At 52.3% G+C, this 23562-nt stretch overlaps 1 protein-coding gene across 1 annotated transcript in view; it reads left to right on the forward strand.

The window, feature by feature from the left end:
- Nucleotides 1-23562, forward strand: part of CACNA2D2 (calcium voltage-gated channel auxiliary subunit alpha2delta 2) — a 211669-nt gene that overhangs the window by 94265 nt on the left and 93842 nt on the right. The window contains exons 7-13 of the mRNA XM_075573647.1: nt 1182-1320; nt 6776-6907; nt 6987-7044; nt 11021-11071; nt 14586-14685; nt 16815-16973; nt 17677-17784. Coding sequence (XP_075429762.1) covers nt 1182-1320; nt 6776-6907; nt 6987-7044; nt 11021-11071; nt 14586-14685; nt 16815-16973; nt 17677-17784 — 747 coding nt within the window. The remainder of the gene's footprint in view (nt 1-1181; nt 1321-6775; nt 6908-6986; nt 7045-11020; nt 11072-14585; nt 14686-16814; nt 16974-17676; nt 17785-23562) is intronic.

Below are 23562 nucleotides of genomic sequence, written 5' to 3' on the forward strand. Positions count from 1 at the left end.
GCTCTCTGCCCCCACCCTCTCTCTCTGCCCCCACTCTCTCTCGCTCTCTGCCCCCACCCGCTCTCTCTGCCCCCACTCTCTCTTGCTCTCTGCCCCCACCCTCTCCCTCTCTCTGCCCCCACCCTCTCTCGCTCTCTGCCCCCCACCCTCTCTCTCTCTGCCCCCACTCTCTCTTGCTCTCTGCCCCCACCCTCTCTTGCTCCCTGCCCCCACCCTCTCCCTCTCTCTGCCCCCACCCTCTCCCTCTCTCTGCCCCCCACCCTCTCTCGCTCTCTGCCCCCACCCTCTCTCGCTCTCTGCCCCCACCCTCTCTCGCTCTCTGCCCCCACCCTCTCTCGCTGCCCCCCACTCTCTCTCGCTCTCTGCCCCCACCATCTCTTGCTCCCTGCCCCCACCCTCTCCCTCTCTCTGCCCCCACCCTCTCTCGCTCTCTGCCCCCACCCTCTCCCTCTCTCTGCCCCCACCCTCTCTCGCTCTCTGCCCCCACCCTCTCTCTCTGCCCCCACCCTCTCTCGCTCTCTGCCCCCACCCTCTCTCTCTGCCCCCCACTCTCTCTCGCTCTCTGCCCCCACCCGCTCTCTCTGCCCCCACTCTCTCTTGCTCTCTGCCCCCACCCTCTCCCTCTCTCTGCCCCCACCCTCTCTCGCTCTCTGCCCCCACCCTCTCTCTCTCTGCCCCACCCTCTCTCTCTCTGCCCCCACTCTCTCTTGCTCTCTGCCCCCACCCTCTCTTGCTCCCTGCCCCCACCCTCTCCCTCTCTCTGCCCCCACCCTCTCCCTCTCTCTGCCCCCACCCTCTCTCGCTCTCTGCCCCCACCCTCTCGCTCTCTGCCCCCACCCTCTCTCGCTCTCTGCCCCCACCCTCTCTCGCTGCCCCCACTCTCTCTCGCTCTCTGCCCCCACCATCTCTTGCTCCCTGCCCCCACCCTCTCCCTCTCTCTGCCCCCACCCTCTCTCGCTCTCTGCCCCCACCCTCTCCCTCTCTCTGCCCCCACCCTCTCTCGCTCTCTGCCCCCACCCTCTCTCTCTGCCCCCACCCTCTCTCGCTCTCTGCCCCCACCCTCTCTCTCTGCCCCCACTCTCTCTCGCTCTCTGCCCCCACCCGCTCTCTGCCCTCGCTCCTCTCTGCTCTTCCCCCATGCCTCTGTGTCCCCCTGTGTCACGGTCAGTGTTTGCCCACAGGATGACCCAGAGGGTGAGGAGGAGCAGACAGAACCCTCACTCTCCCTCAAGTTGGATTTCACGGACGATCTAAACTTTAGGACGAAGGTGAATTATTCGTATACGGCCGTACAGATCCCCACGGACATCTACAAGGGATGTGAGTACCCACAAATACCCCATACCGTGCCCCTAAAGAACCATGTTATGGGACAATAGGAGGAGTTATTGGGAGCGGTTATATGGGGTAATAGGAGTTATAGGGAGCGGCTATATGGGGTAATAGGAGGAGTTATTGGGAGGGGTTATATGGGGTAATAGGAGTAGTGATTGGGAGGGGTTATATGGGGTAATAGGAGGAGTTATAAGGAGGGGTATATGGGGTAATAGGATGAGTTATAGGGAGGGGTTATATGGGGTAATAGGAGGAGTTATAGGGAGCGGTTATATGGGGTAATAGGAGGAGTTATAGGGAGGGGTATATGGGGTAATAGGATGAGTTATAGGGAGGGGTTATATGGGGTAATAGGAGGAGTTATAGGGAGGGGTTATATGGGGTAATAGGAGGAGTTATAGGGAGCGGTTATATGGGGTAATAGGAGGGGTTATAGGGAGGGGTTATATGGGGTAATAGGAGGAGTTATAGGGAGCGGTTATATGGGGTAATAGGAGGAGTTATAGGGAGCGGTTATATGGGGTAATAGGAGGAGTTATAGGGAGCGGTTATATGGGGTAATAGGAGGAGTTATTGCGAGGGGTTAAATGGGGTAATAGGAGGGGTTATAGGGAGGGGTTATATGGGGTAATAGGAGGAGTTATTGGGAGGGGTTATATGGGGTAATAGGAGTTATAGGGAGAGGTTATATGGGGTAATAGGAGGAGTTATTGGGAGGGGTTATATGGGGTAATAGGAGGAGTTATTGGGAGGGGTTATATGGGGTAATAGGAGGGGTTATAGGGAGGAGTTATATGGGGTAATAGGAGGAGTTATAGGGAGCGGTTATATGGGGTAATAGGAGGAGTTATAAGGAGGGGTTATATGGGGTAATGGGAGGAGTTATAGGGAGCGGTTATATGGGGTAATAGGAGTTATAGGGAGAGGTTATATGGGGTAATAGGAGGAGTTATTGCGAGGGGTTATATGGGGTAATAGGAGGGGTTATAGGGAGGGGTTATATGGGGTAATAGGAGGAGTTATTGGGAGGGGTTATATGGGGTAATAGGAGTTATAGGGAGAGGTTATATGGGGTAATAGGAGGAGTTATTGGGAGGGGTTATATGGGGTAATAGGAGGGGTTATAGGGAGGACTTATATGGGGTAATAGGAGGAGTTATTGGGAGGGGTTATATGGGGTAATAGGAGGGGTTATAGGGAGGAGTTATATGGGGTAATAGGAGGAGTTATAGGGAGCGGTTATATGGGGTAATAGGAGGAGTTATAGGGAGGGGTTATATGGGGTAATGGGAGGAGTTATAGGGAGCAGTTATATGGGGTAATAGGAGGAGTTATTGGGAGCGGTTATATGGGGTCATAGGAGGGGTTATAGGGAGGAGTTATATGGGGTAATAGGAGGAGTTATAGGGAGCGGTTATATGGGGTAATAGGAGGAGTTATAGGGAGGGGTTATATGGAGTAATAGGAGGAGTTATAGGGAGCGGTTATATGGGGTAATAGGAGGAGTTATTGGGAGCGGTTATATGGGGTAATAGGAGGAGTTATAGGGAGAGGTTATATGGGGTAATAGGAGGAGTTATTGGGAGCGGTTATATGGGGTAATAGGAGGAGTTATAGGGAGAGGTTATATGGGTAATAGGAGGAGTTATAGGGAGGAGTTATATGGGGTAATAGGAGGAATTATAGGGAGCGGTTATATGGGGCAATAGGAGGAGTTATAGGGAGCAGTTATATGGGGTAATAGGAGGAGTTATTGGGAGCGGTTATATGGGGTAATAGGAGGAGTTATTGGGAGGGGTTATATGGGGTAATAGGAGGGGTTATAGGGAGGAGTTATATGGGGTAATAGGAGTAGTTATAGGGAGCGGTTATATGGGGTAATAGGAGGAGTTACAGGGAGCGGTTATATGGGGTAATGGGAGGAGTTATAGGGAGCGGTTATATGGGGTAATAGGAGTTATAGGGAGAGGTTATATGGGGTAATAGGAGGAGTTATTGCGAGGGGTTATATGGGGTAATAGGAGGGGTTATAGGGAGGACTTATATGGGGTAATAGGAGGAGTTATTGGGAGCGGTTATATGGGGTAATAGGAGTTATAGGGAGAGGTTATATGGGGTAATAGGAGGAGTTATTGGGAGGGGTTATATGGGGTAATAGGAGGGGTTATAGGGAGGACTTATATGGGGTAATAGGAGGAGTTATTGGGAGGGGTTATATGGGGTAATAGGAGGGGTTATAGGGAGGAGTTATATGGGGTAATAGGAGGAGTTATAGGGAGCGGTTATATGGGGTAATAGGAGGAGTTATTGGGAGCGGTTATATGGGGTAATAGAAGGAGTTATAGGGAGCGGTTATATGGGGTAATAGGAGGAGTTATTGGGAGCGGTTATATGGGGTAATAGGAGGAGTTATAGGGAGAGGTTATATGGGGTAATAGGAGGAGTTATTGGGAGCGGTTATATGGGGTAATAGGAGGAGTTATAGGGAGAGGTTATATGGGTAATAGGAGGAGTTATAGGGAGGAGTTATATGGGGTAATAGGAGGAATTATAGGGAGCGGTTATATGGGGCAATAGGAGGAGTTATAGGGAGCAGTTATATGGGGTAATAGGAGGAGTTATTGGGAGCGGTTATATGGGGTAATAGGAGGAGTTATAGGGACCGGTTATATGGGTAATAGGAGGAGTTATAGGGAGGAGTTATATGGGGTAATAGGAGGAGTTATAGGGAGCGGTTATATGGGGTAATAGGAGGAGTTATAGGGACTGGTTATATGGGGTAATAGGAGGAGTTATAGGGAGGAGTTATATGGGGTAATAGGAGGAGTTATAGGGAGCGGTTATATGGGGTAATAGGAGAAGTGATAGGGAGCGGGTATATGGAGTTATAGGGAGTAATAGGGAGAAGTAATAGGTGCAGTTATAGGGAGCGGTTATAGGGAGTGGTTATAGGGAGTGGTTATAGGGAGTGGTTATATGAAGTACGGCTGCGTCCACAGACACTGCAGCCGTGCGGAGGCTGAGTGAAAGCGGGTGCTTTCGCTGGCTCTAGTACGTGCGCCGTCCGGGGGCGTGTCTATGGGTGGGCCAGTGACGTCACGGAGCTGGTTCGCCCTCATTGGGCGAACCGCTCACGTGACCGCCCTATCGCGCAAGAAATCAGTTTTGATTGATTTCACACGCATCGTGCGCCCCCTCCAGCTTCCGCGCGCCCCGCACGCTGCATAGACGCGATCACTACCTTTAGGCAGTCTGATCGCTCAGCGTGCGGACGCGTCTGCGCGGTCTGCCCCTGTATGGACACAGGCTAAGAGGGAGAGGTAATAGAAGGAGTTACAGGGAGCGGTTATATGGGGGGGAGGGGTAATAGGTGGAGTTATAGGGAGCGGGTATATGGGGGGGGCGGGGTGATAGGGAACGAGGATATGGTACAATGACTGTGTGAGATCTGTAGGATACTATGTAACCTGCACAGTGTATCCTGTTGCTAACAAGGTATTTCACGCTACGCTAAGTGATCACGGTGTGAGGAGTCGAGGTGCTAAGTGCTCTATGTGCTGGTAACAATTAACGAGCTGTCAGTGGGTGTAATTAATCACATGTACACAATTAGCTCAGACTTATACTGAGGCCATTCCATCTGTCAGTGGCCACAAGCTACATCATGTGACTACCCCGATATCCCTGTGTGACCCCGCTCTCTACCTCCTGCCCTCCCTGCTGACCACTGGCCCCGATATCCCTGTGTGCCCCTGCTTTCTATCTCCTGCCCTCCCTGCTGACCACTGGCCCCCGATATCCCTGTGTGCCCCCGCTCTCTACCTCCTGCCCTCCCTAGTGACCACTGCCCCCGATATCCCTGTGTGCCCCCGCTCTCTACCTCCTGCCCTCCCTAGTGACCACTGTCCCCCGATATCCCTGTGTGCCCCTGCTTTCTATCTCCTGCCCTCCCTGCTGACCACTGCCCCCGATATCCCTGTGTGCCCCTGCTTTCTATCTCCTGCCCTCCCTACTGACCACTGGACCCCGATATCCCTGTGTGCCCCCGCTCTCTATCTCCTGCCCTCCCTAGTGACCACTGCCCCCGATATCCCTGTGTGCCCCCGCTCTCTGCCTCCTGTCCTCCCTAGTGACCACTGTCCCCCGATATCCCTGTGTGCCCCCGCTCTCTGCCTCCTGTCCTCCCTACTGACCACTGTCCCCCGATATCCCTGTGTGCCCCTGCTTTCTATCTCCTGCCCTCCCTACTGACCACTGGACCCCGATATCCCTGTGTGCCCCCGCTCTCTATCTCCTGCCCTCCCTAGTGACCACTGCCCCCGATATCCCTGTGTGCCCCCGCTCTCTGCCTCCTGTCCTCCCTAGTGACCACTGTCCCCCGATATCCCTGTGTGCCCCCGCTCTCTGCCTCCTGTCCTCCCTACTGACCACTGTCCCCCGATATCCCTGTGTGCCCCTGCTTTCTATCTCCTGCCCTCCCTGCTGACCACTGCCCCCGATATCCCTGTGCCCCTGCTTTCTATCTCCTGCCCTCCCTACTGACCACTGTCCCCCGATATCCCTGTGTGCCCCCGCTCTCTATCTCCTGCCCTCCCTAGTGACCACTGTCCCCCGATATCCCTGTGTGCTCCCGCTCTCTGCCTCCTGTCCTCCCTAGTGACCACTGTCCCCCGATATCCCTGTGTGCCCCCGCTCTCTGCCTCCTGTCCTCCCTAGTGACCACTGTCCCCCGATATCCCTGTGTGCCCCCGCTCTCTATCTCCTGCCCTCCCTACTGACCACTGTCCCCCGATATCCCTGTGTGCCTCTGCCTCCTGCCTTCCCGCTAACCACTGGCCCCCGATATCCCTGTGTGCCCACTCTCTATCTCCTGCCCTCCCTACTGACCACTGGCCCCTGATATCCCTGTGTGCCCCCGCTCTCTACCTCCTGCCCTCCCTACTGAAGACTGTCCCCCGATATCCCTGTGTGCCCCCGCTCTCTGCCTCCTGTCCTCCCTAGTGACCACTGGCCCCCGATATCCCTGTGTGCCCACTCTCTATCTCCTGCCCTCCCTACTGACCACTGTCTCCCGATATCCCTGTGTGCCCCCGCTCTCTGCCTCCTGCCCTCCCTACTGACCACTGTCCCCCGATATCCCTGTGTGCCCCCGCTCTCTGCCTCCTGCCCCCCCTGCTGACCACTGGCCCCCGATAGCCCTGTGTGCCCCCGCTCTCTATCTCCTGCAATCCCTACTGACCACTGTCCCCCGATATCCCTGTGTGCCCCAGCTCTCTGCCTCCTGTCCTCCCTGCTGACCACTGGCCCCCGATATCCCCATGTGCCCCCGCTCTGTACCTCCTGCCTTCCCGCTGACCCCCCATGTCTCCATCTAGTCCCCTTGTGCGCCCCCCCCCTCCGTGTCCTCCCCACTGAACACTGCCCCCCCATATCCCGCCAGCCACGGTTATTCTCAATGAGTTGAACTGGACGGACGCCCTTGAAGACGTCTTCATTCAGAACCGGCACGAGGACCCAACTCTGCTTTGGCAAGTTTTCGGCAGTGCCACCGGTGTCACCCGATACTATCCAGGTACCCACAGACGCAGCGCAGAGGGAGGGGGGGCTGCGACATCCTGGGGCGCCACTGACCATGTATTCTATCCCTGCAGCTACCCCCTGGAGAGCGCCGAGCAAAATTGACTTGTACGACGTGCGCCGGAGACCCTGGTGAGGATGCGGTGACACCGTGATATCGTGTTAATATGACAGTAGTATGACGTGGTCACTTCCCACTGTCCATCTCATGCCTCTCTCTCTCCCCCCACCCTTTCCCTCCTCTTTCTCTCCCACTGTCCCCATCTCCTCCCAGCCTCTCTCATCTTCCCTCCCTCTCTCCAACTGTCCCCCTCTCTCCTCCCCCTTGTTTCTCCCCCTCCTCCTCTTTCTTTCCCACTCCCCCTCCTCTCTCTCTCCCTTCTCTCTCGCTATCCATCTCCCTTCCTTCCTCCCTCTCTCTCAATCCCCCCTCTCTCCTCCTTTTTTCTCTCCCTCCTCCTCTTTCTATCCCCCCCTCCCTCCATCTCTCTCTCTCCCCCCCCCCCTCCATCTCTCTGTCCCCCCCCCCCCCCCCCTCCATCTCTCTCTCTCTCCCCTCCCCTCTGGATATCTCTGATATTCCAGCCCTGAGCAGCTCTGGCCAATTTTCATTTCACGCATCATTGCCACTGGAAAATGTCTAAAATAACAGAGCAGGGACCTCCAGACTCTGTGTGTGTGTGTGTGTGTGTGTGTGTGTGTGTGTGTGTGTGTGTGTGTGTGTGTGTGTGTGTGTGTGTGTGTGTGTGTGTGTGTGTGTGTGTGTGTGTGTGTGTGTGTGTGTGTGTGTGTGTGTGTGTGTGTGTATATAATGTGTGTGTATGTCTGCATGTATGTGTGTGTGCGTATGTATTTTTTTTTTGCAAAGCCAGTATAACCAACTCTCACACTGATGAGACCCATTAAGGTCGAAACTGCTGTCTGTGGATGGGTTTACTGGCTGAGCTCAAAAGCTGTGAAATGCTGCAAGCTTAAGCTTATAGGGGACCATGTTAAATGGTTTTGAAGCAAAAGGTGGGACTGTGTGCTCATTTGCATGTCACTTCCCAGAATCCCTTGCTGCAGTGGAAGCACTGTATGCTGGGTGATAATTGTGAAATGCAGGGCGCAAACCTGTCTAAGACATGCTAATGAGCACAAAGTAATATTTCAATTTCATTATATATATATATATATATATATATATATATATATATATATATATATATATATATATATATATTACAGTGTTCGACAAACCTATACATTTGCACGCCCCGGTCGAGTGGATTTAACATCGTGGCGAGCTCCTATTGGCCCAAGCCAACAAACACATTTTCCCTGCCCTGGAGACCTTACAATCTAAGTGGTATATTGGGAGATTTACAGAGCCAGCAGGTGAGGGAATAAGTGAAGTAGTTGGCATTGCCTGTGCCTGGCCTTGATGGTGGGTAAGCACGGTAGCTGTCAGTGCCTGGCCTTGATGGTGGGTAGGTGCAGTAGATGGCAGTGCCTGCCCTTGATGGTGGGTAGGTGCAGTAGATGGCAGTGCCTGCCCTTGATGGTGGGTAGGTGCAGTAGATGGCAGTGCATGGTCTTGATGGTGGGTAAGCACAGTAGATGGCAGTGCATGGCCTTGATGGTGGGTAAGTGCAGTAGATGGCAGTGCTTGGCCACAATGGTTGGTTGGAGTGACTGTGTGTGGGACAGTAGCCAGGAGTCCAGGCTAATGAAATGCTTAATGTAAGAGGTGAGTTTTAAGGTTTGATTAAAGGTGGGGAGAAGGTGCTTGGTGTATACTGAGTGTGAGGGAGTCCCACAGGTAAGGAGCAGAGAAGAGAAAGGGTTTAAGGCAAGAGAGAGCAGTAGTGGTGTAAGGGATGGAAAGGAGACAGTGATGGGTAGAGTGCAGGAGACGAGCACGGGCACAGCGAGAGATCAGAGCTGATATGTAGGAAGGAGCAGATAAGTGGAGAGCCTAAGGCCGAGTCCATAGAAGGACAGGCCGTGCTGAGCCGTGCGGACGCTCCGCGCTGAGCCCCTGCATCCTCAATGAGGATGCCTTGAGAGGGGGCTCACGCGAGCGTCCGCAGGCGTGCTGACGAGTTGGAGTTTTCAGCCGAGCGCCAAGCTGTTTTTCAGCGCGCTGTCGGCTGAAAACCTCCAATCACAGCACAGCAGTGTCAACGTCACAGCGCCGTGACGTCGACGTCAGTGCGTCGCGGGCGATTGGCCCAGCGACGTCACTGCCCCGCCTCCCTCAGTCTCTCCCCACCTCCGATCGCGCCCGCTGGCTCGCCTGTATGGGCATGAAATCGCCCAGATTTCAGCAGGCCTCAGCGTCAGCGCGGCTCGGATCGCCTCACCCCTCTATGGCCCGGGCCTAAAGGTAAAGAGGAGAACTTTGTGGGTGATCCAAAATTTGATATGAAGCCAGGAGAGGGATTAAGGAGGAGATGAGCAGAGACTGTTTTCAGGCAGCCGAATTTTAGATAGATTGTAAAGGAGAAAGTTGTGAGGCAGAGAGGCCTGTTAGCAGTATGTTACTGTATGTACGTGTGTGGATATACTATATGGATGTACGTGTATGTGTGTGTATACTGTATGCGTGTGTGTGTATGTATATATATATATGTATGTGCAGTGTTCGACAAACCTATACATTTGCACGCCCCGGGCGAGTGGATTTAACATCGTGGCGAGCTCCTATTGGCCCAAGCAGCACACGTGTGGTACTAGGTGGCGAGTAGATTTTTTTGTTTGGCGAGTAGATTTTTTGGTGATTTGTTGACCACTGTGTATGTGTGTATATATATATATATATATATATATATATATATATATATATATATATATATATATATATATATATACTTACATACACTGTATGTGTTTATACTGTATGTATATGTGTGTGTATATACTGTATGTACGTGTGTGTGTGTATACTGTATGCGTGTGTATGTGTGTGAATATATATATATATATATATATATATACTGTATGTCTTTATACTGTGTGTGTATATACTGTATGTACGTGTGTGTGTGTGTATAAATATATATATGTGTGTGTGTGTGTGTGTATGTATATATGTGTGTGTATATATATATATATATATATACACAAACAAACCATACACACACGCATACCATACATGCACCACGTGCACGCATACCATACATGCACTATGTACACGCGCGTACCATACATACACACTCATACCATACATGCACTATATACTGTAATACACATGTACCAAATACACACAACATATATTCGTCATATACACCCACACATTTACATGCAGTATGTACAAACACTATATACACACAATATACATACTGTGCACACCATACATGGAACACACACATATGCATTATAAACACACACACACACACACACACACACACACACACACACACACACACACACACACACACACACACACACACACACACACACACACACACACACACACACACACACACACACACACACACACACACACACACACACACACACACACACACACACACACACACACACACACACACACACACACACGTACACGTCTGTACAGAGGATCCGGGAGTTCTCAGCTATGGAGAGATCTGCAGCGCCATCTCCTGTCCGGAAGCTGCAGTGTTAAAGAAGCCGGGCGGCTGCTCTCCTCCCTACTACTACCAGCAGCCTGGGGATGGTTGGGAGGGTGTATATGAAACAGTGTGTGTGAGTGTACACTGGGGATGGTTGGGAGGGTGTATATGAAACAGTGTGTGTGAGTGTACACTGGGGATGGTTGGGAGGGTGTATATGAAACAGTGTGTGTGAGTGTACACACACCCCGTGTTCAGGAAAAGAACAGGGCCCATTTTCTTGTCATATCCTCAATATTTCTCACTCGATCCCCAGTTTCCTTATGATATATGTGTATATACAGTATATGTGTGTGTGTATATGTGTTTGCGTATGTATATATACTGTATATATATGTGTGTGTGTGTGTTTTTGCGTGTGTATATGTATAGTTGTGTGTGTTTGCATACAGTATGTGTATATAGTATATATATGTGTGTGTGTGTACACTGTATATGGCTATATATTTAAGTGTGTATATATTTACCAGGTATATACAGGGAGCGTCGTCCCCCAAGGATATGGTCATCATCGTTGATGTGTAAGTACAGAGCACCATGTATATAATGTATACACAAAGATATATATACACACACACACACACACACACACACACACAGAGCCCCATATATCTATATATAATACTGTATATAAACACAGAGCCCTGTAAATATATTATATACACACACATAGTACAAAGCTCAGTGGTGCGCGCGGCGGGGCCAGAATCACTATCCAGCGCCGGGAGATACACATAGTACAAAGCTCAGTGGTGCGCGCGGCGGGGCCAGAATCACCATCCAGCGCCGGGAGATACACATAGTACAAAGTCCGCAGCACTCGCTTAATTGTGGAAAAAATAACAATTTATTCCATCACTCTAATAAACAGATAACATTGTCTCTCTGGCTCCTGCCGCGGCCCCCGGAGACTGCTACCGGCTGATAGCACCCCGCACAGAGTCCTGAGAGAACATGTTTGTCGCTAAGTATGACTTTCACCTGCACTGTAAGAGCCAGTGTGAATAACACTGCATTAGGTGCCTGACAAAGGACTTCAGTGTCCGAAGCGTCGCCCACTTTATCTGTTTGTTCGATTGATGGAATAAATTGTTATTTTCTCCATAATTAAGTGGGCGCTGGAAGATAAGGGTCCTATTTAGGTAGCTTCGATGTTATCACTGCAACATCGAGCGTGTTTGCATGTTCCTCCCGAATGGTAAGCTATATCGCTTGGAAAATACCGTTTCTTACACAAATGACACTCCGCACGGGTTGGAATTTGCTTTTCAAGCGATATTTCCCCCCCCCCCCCCCTGTCTGGAAGAGCTGTGCACAGAGAAACTGCATCTCCCTGCTGAGCTCTTACTGGCGATCGTGCTGTTCTTATTTAAATTTTATTAACCTAGTATTGAAGCAGGGGGTCTCCGGACCTGAACCGCATTAATGGCAGGTCCAGCGACACCCGGCTTCCCGAGGCACAAGCCCCAGTATCGGGTGCCGGTATCTCCTGCAAGTTTAAATGAGATGCGTCACTGTTTATGTGACCGGGGGGGGGTTAACCCCTCCTGCGAGGTCTACCCACGCAGCCTGGGGCAACTATAACCTTCACCCACCTCCTCTACCACCAAACCCCCCCCCCACACCTCCACCACACAGGAATGGGCAAAAGTTCTATTAACCAATAGCGCTTTCACTCATTCAAATATTGCAGTACAGTGCAATAAAATAAAATATAATACAAATTACAATACTATTTAAAAAAAAATACACTTTCCATTTAATCCATTGACTGTCACTGTGGTTATCGATGCCTTCAACTGGGCACAGATAGCCACATTGGCAACCGATGGGCCCCCTACTACCCACCACCTCTACCGCCAACAACCACCACCACCACCACACCTAGTAATGGGCAAAAGCCCTATTAGCCATATGTGGCTAATAGCGCTTTTGCCCATTCAAAATAAATCAATAGCCAGCAACTCTATAGTAAATAAAAGTTGTACTTCTGCCCGCCGGGATGAAGGCCATCCTCCTACTCCTTTTCCGTGGTGCCAACATTTACGTTAAAATACTAGCTATTGGCCAGTAACCCCTTAATAACCTTAGCGGGTAGTAACTGCTATGGTAATTAAAGGGTTAACCAACCAGGGAGGCCTAATCACCCTCTCCATGGCAATTACCCCCATCTCCTCTACCCCCCATCACCACACACACAAATGGGCAGAAGGCCTAGTAGCCAAATATGGCAAATAGGACGCCTTGCCCATTTGTGATGCCTAAGAAAAGAAATACACAAAGAAATAAAATTCACATTACAAAAACAAACACTAGCCAAGAAACCCATTGATTGTCACTGTGTTTACCTATGCTCTCAACAGGGGCATAGATAGCCACATTGGCAATCAATGGGCCCCCTAAAAAATACTTTAAAATAAACAACACATTACAATACAATTAAACTAAACAGTAACCAAAAAATGCATTGATTGTCACAGTGGCTTAAATGGGCACCCTATAGTCAAAGTGTAGCTGCAGCACCAACAACTCTTGACCCACAAAGCAATGATCCTCATCTTGAAGTACAGCATGAGGCTTTTGGAGTCCTCGTTCCTCAGTTGCTTGAAGAGGAGTCACCGATGAGTAGATCTTCTTATCTTCTTTCTTATCTTCTTTCTTGAACCAGTCCAGGAGATGCTGACTCGCCGTATTCTTCCCGTCAAATGAGATGTGACAGGCTTTATATAAGGCCTGTGATGTCACATTTGACAGACACATGGTACATCCTCCAATCTAATTGTACCATGTGTCTAGGCATCAGGTTTGGCAGGGAATGACTTCTCTACCAAACTTGATGGAATTACATGGTACATCTGATTGGTGGATGTAGCATGTGATGCCTTCCCTTTTTTGAGTGATGTGACGTCACCTTAAATGGAGGGAAGCATATTGCACCTGGTTGGGATTTACTCCCTTTAAGGTGACGTCACATCGCCAAAGAAAGGGAAGGTATCACATGGTGGATGTACCATGTGACTCCATCAAGTTTGGTAGAGAAGTAATTTTCCGCCAAACCTGATGCCTAGACACATGGTACATCCACCAATCGAAGAGGTGGATGTGCCATGGGTGTCAAATGTGACGTCACAGGCCTTATATAAGGCCTGTCACATCGCATTTGACAGGAAGAAGACGGCGTGTCAACATCTCCTGGACCGGTTCAAGAAAGAAGAAAAGAACATCTACTCATCGCTGACTCCTCTACATGCAACTGCAACATGCAACATGCAATATGCAGGTTCAAGGGGCGAAGTGTATATTGGAGCTACCTGAATAGCAGTTATTGGCAACAACAACAACAAGCGCATTGGGGCCTTTTTTGAGCTCCCGCACAGCGTGTCAGAGTGAGCGTGCTAACGCCCGTTACAAAGCCGTTTCCAGGCGGTTTTGATATGTTATCGCAGCGTTCTGAATAGTTGCACATGCAAAGTCACTTGGAAAGTACACGTAACAAGCCACGGCTCCAGGGTCAGCTGCTGCACGCAAGCCTGGCGGCGCGTGCACGTGTGAAAGCCGCGGTCTGTGCTTGAGCTGCAGGAGATCGCGACGGGTTGCAAGCAGGCGCGGCCATGACGTCACGCGGCTGGTTCGCCCTCATTGGCTGACCCGCCGCCGTGACGTGGCCAGCGCTCCTTCGCCGCCAGAAAAGACAAAATCCTTGTCTTTTACAAAATGTGGTGGCGCATCGCGATCTGTACGCATGCGCGCGCAGGCAGCTACTGAGCCCGGCACCATACAGGGGCGGATCTTGTTCCCGCCGCACACGCCGTAGCGTGCGCAGCAGCTGACACTGGGGACGAGGCCTTAAGTCACATATGAAAGCTTCCTGAATGGACCCCTGAGTATCTCACTTGAATCCTTTGTTCATTGACTGTTTTTTGAGTGCAACGGATATCTCCGCTGGAGTATAATATACACACACAGACCCCCGTATATATATAATATATAATATACCTACGCGCACATGGATAGCTAGCTGTATATATATTGCAGTAGTGGCAGTGTGAGCGGTCTAACGCTGAAGCTGATGAAGACGTCGGTGATGGAGATGCTGGACACTCTGTCTGATGACGACTACGTGAGCGTTGCCTCAGTGAGTGACACTCATTACCTCACCCATCCTGTCACTCCCCCCTCCCATCCTGTCACTCCCCCCTCCCATCCTGTCACTCCCCCCTCCCATCCTGTCACTCCCCCCTCCCATCCTGTCACTCCCCCTCCCATCCTGTCACTCCCCCTCCCATCCTGTCACTCCCCCTCCCATCCTGTCACTCCCCCTCCCATCCTGTCAACCCCCCCTCCCATCCTGTCAACCCCCCCTCCCATCCTGTCACCCCCCTCCCATCCTGTCACCCCCCTCCCATCCTGTCACCCCCTCCCATCCTGTCACCCCCCCTCCCATCCTGTCACCCCCTCCCATCCTGTCACTCCCCCTCCCATCCTGTCACCCCCCTCCCATCCTGTCACTCCCCCTCCCATCCTGTCACTCCCCCTCCCATCCTGTCACTCCCCCTCCCAACCTGTCACCCCCCCTCCCATTCTGTCAACCCCCCCCTCCCATCCTGTCACTCCCCCCTCCCATCCTGTCACTCCCCCCTCCCATCCTGTCACTCCCCCCTCCCATCCTGTCACTCCCCCTCCCATCCTGTCACTCCCCCTCCCATCCTGTCACTCCCCCTCCCATCCTGTTACTCCCCCTCCCATCCTGTCAACCCCCCCTCCCATCCTGTCAACCCCCCCTCCCATCCTGTCACCCCCCTCCCATCCTGTCACCCCCCTCCCATCCTGTCACCCCCCTCCCATCCTGTCACCCCCCTCCCATCCTGTCACCCCCCCTCCCATCCTGTCACCCCCTCCCATCCTGTCACTCCCCCTCCCATCCTGTCACCCCCCTCCCATCCTGTCACTCCCCCTCCCATCCTGTCACTCCCCCTCCCATCCTGTCACTCCCCCTCCCAACCTGTCACCCCCCCTCCCATTCTGTCAACCCCCCCCTCCCATCATGTCACCCCCCTCCCATCATGTCACCCCCCTCCCATCCTGTCACTCCCCCTCCCATCCTGTTACCCCCCCTCCCATCCTGTCACCCCCCCTCCCATCCTGTTACTCCCCCTCCCATCCTGTCACCCCCCTCCCATCCTGTCACCCCCCCTCCCATCTGTCAACCCCCCCTCCCATCCTGTCACCACTCCTACCTTGTCACCCCCCTTCCCATCCCATCACCCCCCCATCACATCCCGTCACCCCCATCTTGTTAGTCCCCATCCTTTCACTCCCCCATCCCATCCTGTCACCCCTCCTTTATCTGTGCACTCTAAACAGACCCCTCACTGACCACTCCCCTGCCTGACCCCACCAACCCCGCCCCTGTATGACCTTACTGCCCCTGTGTGACCCCTCCCCTGTCTGACCACACTGACCCTGCCCCTGTGTGACCCCACTGACCCCACCCTTATATGACCTTACTGCCCCTGTGTGACCCCTCCCCTGTCTGCCCCTGCCCCTGTGTGACCCCACCCTGTCTGACCCCACTGACCCCGCCCATATATATGACCTTACTGTGCCTGTGTGACCCCTCCCCTGTCTTACCCCACTGAGCCTACCCCTGTATGACCTTACTGCCCCTGTGTGACCCCACTGCCCACGTCCCTGTGTGACACCCTCCCCTGTGTGACCCCACTGCCCCCGCCCCTGTGTGACCCCTCCCCTATGTGACCCCACTGCCCACGCCCCTGTGTGACACCCTCCCCTGTGTGACCCCACTGCCCCCGCCCCTGTGTGACCCCTCCCCTATGTGAACCCACTGCCCCCGCCCCTGTGTGACCCCCTCCCCTGTGTGACCCCCTCCCCTGTGTGACCCCCTCCCCTGTGTGACCCCCTCCCCTGTGTGACCCCCTCCCCTGTGTGACCCCCTCCCCTGTGTGACACCACCCCTGTGTGACCCCCTCCCCTGTGTGACCCCACTGACCCCGCCCCTGTGTGACCTTACTGCCCCTGTGTTACCCCACTGCCCCTGTGTGAACTTACTGCCCCTGTGTGACCCCACTGCCCCTGTGTTACCCCACTGCCCCTGTGTGAACTTACTGCCCCTGTGTGAACTTACTGCCCCTGTGTGACCCCACTGCCCCTGTGTTACCCCACTGCCCCTGTGTGAACTTACTGCCCCTGTGTGAACTTACTGCCCCTGTGTGACCCCACTGACCCTGTGTGACCTGGCCCCAGTTCCACGAGAAGGCGGAGCCCGTGTCCTGCTTCCGGCAGCTGGTCCAGGCCAATGTGCGGAATAAGAAGGTGATAAAGGAGTCCGTACAGGACATGGTGGCCCGCGGGACCACGGACTACAAGGCCGGCTTCGAGTACGCCTTCAGCCAGCTGCACAATGTGAGAGCGATGCTCTGCGGGGGACGGTTATGGGAGCGACGCTCTGTACGAGAGGGTTATGGGAGCGACGCTCTGCGGGGGAGAGTTCACGGGAGTGACGCTTTGCAGGGGAGGGTTATGTTGTAAGCGATGCTCTGCGGGGGAGGGTTAAATAAGCGATGCTCTGCGTAAAGGGTAATGTGAGCTACGCTCTGCAGGGGAGGGTTATGAGAGCGACGCTCTGCGAGGGATGGTTATGTGAGCGATGCTCTGCGGGGGAGGGTTATGTGAGCGATGCTCTGCGGGGGAGGGTTATGGGAGTTGCACTCCGCGGTGGAGGGCTATGTGAGCGATGCTCTGCGGGGGAGGGTTATGGGAGTTGCACTCCGCGGTGGAGGGCTATGTGAGCGATGCTCTGCGGGGGAGGGTTATGGGAGTTGCACTCCGCGGTGGAGGGCTATGTGAGCGATGCTCTGCGGGGGAGGCCTATGTGAGCAATGCACTGCGGGGCAGGCCTATGTGAGCAATGCACTGCGGGGCAGGCCTATGTGAGCGATGCTCTGCGGGGGAGGCCTATGTGAGCGATGCTCTGCGGGGGAGGGTTATGAGAGTGACGCTTTGCGGGGAGGTTTATGGGAGAGATGCTGAGGGGGAGGGGGTTATGGGAGCAGTGATGCAGGGGAGGTTACCCATGGTCATTATGTCCACTCCCTGCCTGTCACAGACAAACGTCACACGTGCAAACTGTAACAAGATAATCATGATGTTCACGGACGGGGGGGAGGACCGTGTGCAGGATGTGTTCGAGAAATACAACTGGCCAAACAAGACCGTGAGTGACCGGGGAGCTCTGTATACAGCTCTGTATACAGGGGGAGCAAGGGGCGGGCTCTGTATACAGGGGGAGCAAGGGGTGGGCTCTATATGGGGGAGCAAGGGGCGGGCTATGTCTACAGGGGGAGCAAGGGGCGGGCACTATACAGGGGGAGTAAGGGGCAGGCTCTATATACAGGGGGAGCAAGGGGCAGGCTCTATATACAGGGGGAGCAAGGGGTGGGCTCTGTATAAAGGGGGCAACAGGGAGGCTCTATATACAGAGGGAGCATGGGGGGACTCTGTATACAGGGGGACGAGGGGGCTCAAGTTTGGGATATATCACATTAAGCTTTAATAACAAGCCTCCCCCAGCAGTCTCTCACCTCTCCACCCCCCCCCCCCCACCACACCTCCCTACTCCCCCCCCCACTCTCCTCAACTTACCCCCCCCACCCCTCCCCACTCTTCCCCACCACCCCTCCCCCCACTCTCCCCCCCCTCCACTCTCCTCAACTTCCCCCCACCCAACCCATGATTAAGTATGTCACTCTTTTGTGGGATCAGGCACCAGACAGGACACCAAAGTCAAATAAATTCTTATTCTGGCGAGAGCCAGCAGACCCAAAACAAAGTATCCCAACAGAGCTATGCTCACAATCCCTGGGCCACACAGGGGGAATCCTGGACAGTCTAGGTGCCCGGCGCCACCGCAACGCCTTCCCCGGTGCAGATTCCACTCCGGTATCAGCTTAAACTCCGTAAGTATCGCCGGCTGCAATTCCCGGAGCAGCACGTTTACATTTCCCGCTGTAGCAGAACTCGCTGCCTCGCTTTCAGGTCGCTCCGGCACGACCTCAGAGAACCGCGCGTGGTCGATCCGTACGACCGGGTCAGCAACCACGCCGGTACTGGATCGGCTGTAATGCTTATAGCTGTCCCATTGCACACGGGCAATTTGCAGGGATTTGGGGGCTCCGTCAGTCCGCTTTACCTGGAAAATTATAGCTCAAGTGTCCATCAAGCCGGCAGCCTTTCTATTCCCGATGCTCACTGAGCGAACGTGCCGGGGATCGTTGCGGTCCATACAGACGGTGGCTACTCTATACACTCCATTGGTCACGGCTCCCATCGAGGTGATGTAGACTGGGTCGGGAGTCTGGGGTACCTGGTCCAGAGGTGCCCGATGGTCCTGCAGAGGTACCGGACCTCACGTAGGCGATCGGTGGTGTGGGTACCGGTAGTCGGGGGAGCATCCAGACAATCCAGCCATAGGTGTCTCATGCAGTTGCATCAGATCACCGCCTTTCATGGGCAAACTCGGATGGCCAGGATCGGATGCTGGTACTAGCCAAGCTAGAATGCCAGTAGGGAGCAGCGGGTGTGGGGGCTGCCGCCGGTGGGAGGACTGGCGGCCGCGAGTTCCGCCGGAGCTCAGGCCGGGCAATCATGAAGTCGTCTGCCAGTTTGGCCGCTTGGATAAAGGTGGCAGGTTTTTTGGTCCATTACCTATTCCCTGACCTCAGGGACGCATTATAGCAAGAACTGCTCTTTTACGATCAGGTCCAACAGACTCTTAGAAGAGCTCACCACACCCCGCAACCCATTTCTTGGTGTGGTGAGCTAGCCAGGCTGAAAAGTCTGTGTAGGAGTCCTAGGGTCGCTTCTCAAGAGCCTGAAATTGAAGCCTGTAAGTCTCCAAGGTAATCTCATATCGGGTGAGCAAACGCTCCTTCACCACGGCGTAATCGCCGGCATCCTCCCTGTCCATCTCTCGGTGCACCACCACTGCTTTTCCGCTCACTGTGGCCCTAAGTACTTGACCCAGTCCATCTCCGGTAGTTGATGCACGGCACACTGGTGCAAAAAAAAGAAAGCGCAAAAAGGGAAAAACACAATTAATACAAGCGACCAACACAGGTTTAAAGAACGATGTCCTCTCCTCATCTCAGAAGACAAGGTGGAGCCATCTTCATTCAAACCAAAATCCCCGTCACATCACTTTAAAAGCGATACGGAGGGAGGTGGTTCATGGTTGTCGCAAAGATTGGAGTTTGACTTCCTCTTGTATCGTTACGAACCCAATGAAAACCAAACCGCAATTTTTTCCTCTACATGTTGCCTCTAATTATGGCCGATTAGGAAGGGACCTTATCATAGGTGGAGACTTTAAGGCCAGACCAAATCTAAGCCCTTGTATATTTTGATAGCCTCAACCAGGCACGGGGCGCTTGGCACGCTTTACAAACAGTTTAATTGCATTACAATAGAGGGGATGTAATAATGCAGGCGGGATTTGTGTGTAGACCCCCCCCCCCCCCCCCCCCACCACAACAGGTCAGGTTGTCAGGATATCCCTGCTTCAGCACTGGTGGCTCAATTAGTGGCTCGGTCAAAGAGCCTGTTTCAGCACAGGTGACTCCGTCAGTAGCTCAGTCTTCAACTGTGCTGAAGCAGTGATATCCTTAAAACCTGACCTTTTGGGGGGGGGGGGGGGTTTAAGGACTGGGGTTGATTTGCCCCTGGGTTAGAGAGTATATGTGCGTACCATTGTTAGTGAGTAGGGGTCAACCAGGATTAATTAATCACGGTTTTTTGGACAGGTGTGTTTTCAGATGGCTTTGAAGTTAGAGAGAAGGTGCTTGTCGGATGTTGAGAGGGAGGGAGACCCAGAGGGGGACGGGGGTGGGAGAAAGCATGTGAGAAGGGTGGCAGGCGACAGAGATGTAGTGACAGGAGACAGGCCGGGGTTGAAGAGTGGAGAGTCTTGAGAAGCCTGGGGAGAGAGAAGAATGTTGTAGTGAATATTAGAGACAGCTGGGTTTTCAGGAGGAGAAGCAGAGACTGATTGAGGAGAGCGAGCGAATCCTCGCAGCAGCATTTTGACTAGATTGAAGGTTACAAATGGCGATGCCAGTGAGGAGAAGGTAGTCCGGGTGGGAGAGGATGAGGACATGCATTAACATTTTAGTAGTAGAGATACTGAGAAAAGGTTGTATGGGGAATGGCAATTGCGTGTAATGTACAAAAGGAGGACCCCCTCACTGCCAGAGGAAGATCCTTTTCCTGCTCAGCCTCTTGGTGGCCATGTACATACATATAACATTAACATTTGTATGTCTACATCATGACAAGTGCCCCGATCGACACGATCACATCTTAATTAAAAAAAACACTGTCTCTCACACACACACACACACACACACACACACACACACCTACGCACACACACACCTACACACACACCTACACACCCACGCACACACCTACACCCACACACCACGCACACACCTACACACACACACACACACACACACACACACACACACACACACCTACACACACACACCTACACACACACCTACACACACACACACACACACACACCTACACACACACACACACACACACACCTACACACACACACACACACACACACACACACACACACACACCTACACACCTACACACACACACACACACACACACACACTGTAGGAGATTTGCGCAGAGGTGAAAACAGGAGACTGTTTTGGAAAACAGATTTAGACTTTTATTTCGCCCAAAGATTTAACAACATAAAATACTGCTTCTGTTCAGCATATAAGGAAAAAACAAACATAAATATACCTAGGTCCGCCTGGATCTCCGACTAACATCAGACCTTTAGTCCCCATCTGTGAGTCGGAGCGCTAAGCCCCTTACCAACAAGAAAACAGAGTTTAGTGTGAGGGACGGTTTACCTTCGGGGGCCACCGGCTTCCTCCTGCCGGTATAGCGGTTGGGAAATCCAAGGCTCGGGTATCCTCCACGGCGGCCCAGGGTATCTGACTGCTGTGCAGCGTGATCCCTCTTGTGCGCTCCAGGTGCGCTCGGCTTTCTGGATCAAAGAGATCCCTGCAATCACTACTGCAGGGTTTTTAAAGTCTGTTAATGAGGCAGCTGAGGAGATCAATGAAGGCACCCTGCTTTAGAATTAACCTCCTCAGTGCTGCATCAAGCTATGTAAACAGGGTTTCCCTGTCTGACAGGGGATCCACCCTGTTACACTCCTCCCCTGTTTGTGGGTAGCTAGGGCTGGCCACGGCAGAAGCCCATCCCTCCACTCTCTCTTGAGCCCTAACCCTAGGTTGGGATAGAGACCACATCCTTAGTCTGGGGTTGGAGATTTCCATAGTGTTCTCCTTAGAGTAAAGTATTTTCTTAGGCGATCCTCACTCCTACAAATAATCTTGGTTTTTGCCTTTGGGGCAGTTTTCTGGTACTTGATTGAAGAGCATATTGGTGACAAAGTCCTTGAAGCCTGTGCATACAACGAGTGTCTCCAAGTAGACTCTAGCATTCAGCATGCTTTAGACGCTCGTGGATGACTTTTACAAAGCACAGCTTTTCCACGATGTGCTTGGTTTCCTTAGCCCTGCGGAGGACTTCTTGCGCAAGCTCATTTTTCCATTTTACCAACTCATCTTTTACTCACTTGGTAACAAGTTTCATGTGTCTCGCGATCTTTTCTTCCGTCACTAGAGTAACCACCTGTGTCTGGCTCAGCATCATTGATCTCAGGCAGCTAAACCTTCGTGGAGTTTATCAACTCTGATTGACACCCGTGGCATCTCTCTTTGGCAGTCGGACGACTTATAGTCTTGGGCCTCTCTTTCTCGATGCATTAATTTACCAGCATGTCCGCTTCTCCAATGTGTGGGTTAGTCCCAGGTGATGTCTGGCAGGGCATCTCTACTATAGTAGCACCGTCTTGAAGCACCTGCAGTACCAGGGCACACCGGTCTACAGCTTCCTCATCCATCACGGGCTTATCCGCAAAAGCATGACGCCCTTATCAGTAGAGAAGTCATTTGCATCTGGTTCAGGATCCCCACATTCCAATACATAAATCTTGCTGTAGTTCTCTCACCTTTTTGCAGTTGGCAAACCTGTAGTCTTGTGCCTTTTCCCCTTGCAAAGACAAGTGGACAACTAGTTTTGCATCTTTAGGGTTGTGATCATAGATACAGTTCTGTCTCATTCTAGCCAAAGACTGAATCATTATAGTGGCTGTTTTCATCGCGTGGAATTTGTTTGTATTGGTGTTGCGCTTCTCAGTCGTAATTTGGTTCTTCTTTCCTGGATTTTTTGGAAAGCTGATTGTAGCACTGAGACGCCATTGTGAATGCGCTTGTAGGAACGCACAGCTTGCTTGGTTGTGACGTAGGACCCATATCCAACCCCTTGGATAGCGGTGGCCCGCAAAGCTCTGTTCTGGGGCCCCTACTCGTCTATGATCTATCTACAGCTTGCAAGGAAGCTTTAATACACATGTATGCGGATGACACAATCCTATATGCACACAGCCCTCGCCTCTCCGATCTTGGATACTTACCTCAAGCTGATTTTTTAAGACTTGAAAATTGGATTTCCCAAAACAAACTCTTTTCAAACACTGACAAGACTGTAACAATGGTATTTGGGACCAAAGCTAAATTTCTAAAGCTACCAATGGCAGATCAGAACCTGCTCTAATACCATCCTTGCCCCTGTTACTAGTTTTAACTATCTGGGCATATGGTTTGACTCCCATTTAACATTTGGGTTGCACATTGATACCCTGACAACCAAAACCTATGCCAAACTAGGAGTAATTTATAAATACCTCCCTAAGTCTGATTGTCAGAAAGCGCATCGCACAGCAGATGCTAATGCCAATTATAAACTATGGGGACATTAGTATATGGCACAGCACCCCAAACTCACCTTGGCAAACGAGACACCCTCTACAATTTAACATACCGCTTTGTCCTCT

The sequence above is a fragment of the Ascaphus truei genome, chromosome 17 (assembly GCF_040206685.1).
Source record: "Ascaphus truei isolate aAscTru1 chromosome 17, aAscTru1.hap1, whole genome shotgun sequence".
NCBI classification, from domain to species: domain Eukaryota; kingdom Metazoa; phylum Chordata; class Amphibia; order Anura; family Ascaphidae; genus Ascaphus; species Ascaphus truei.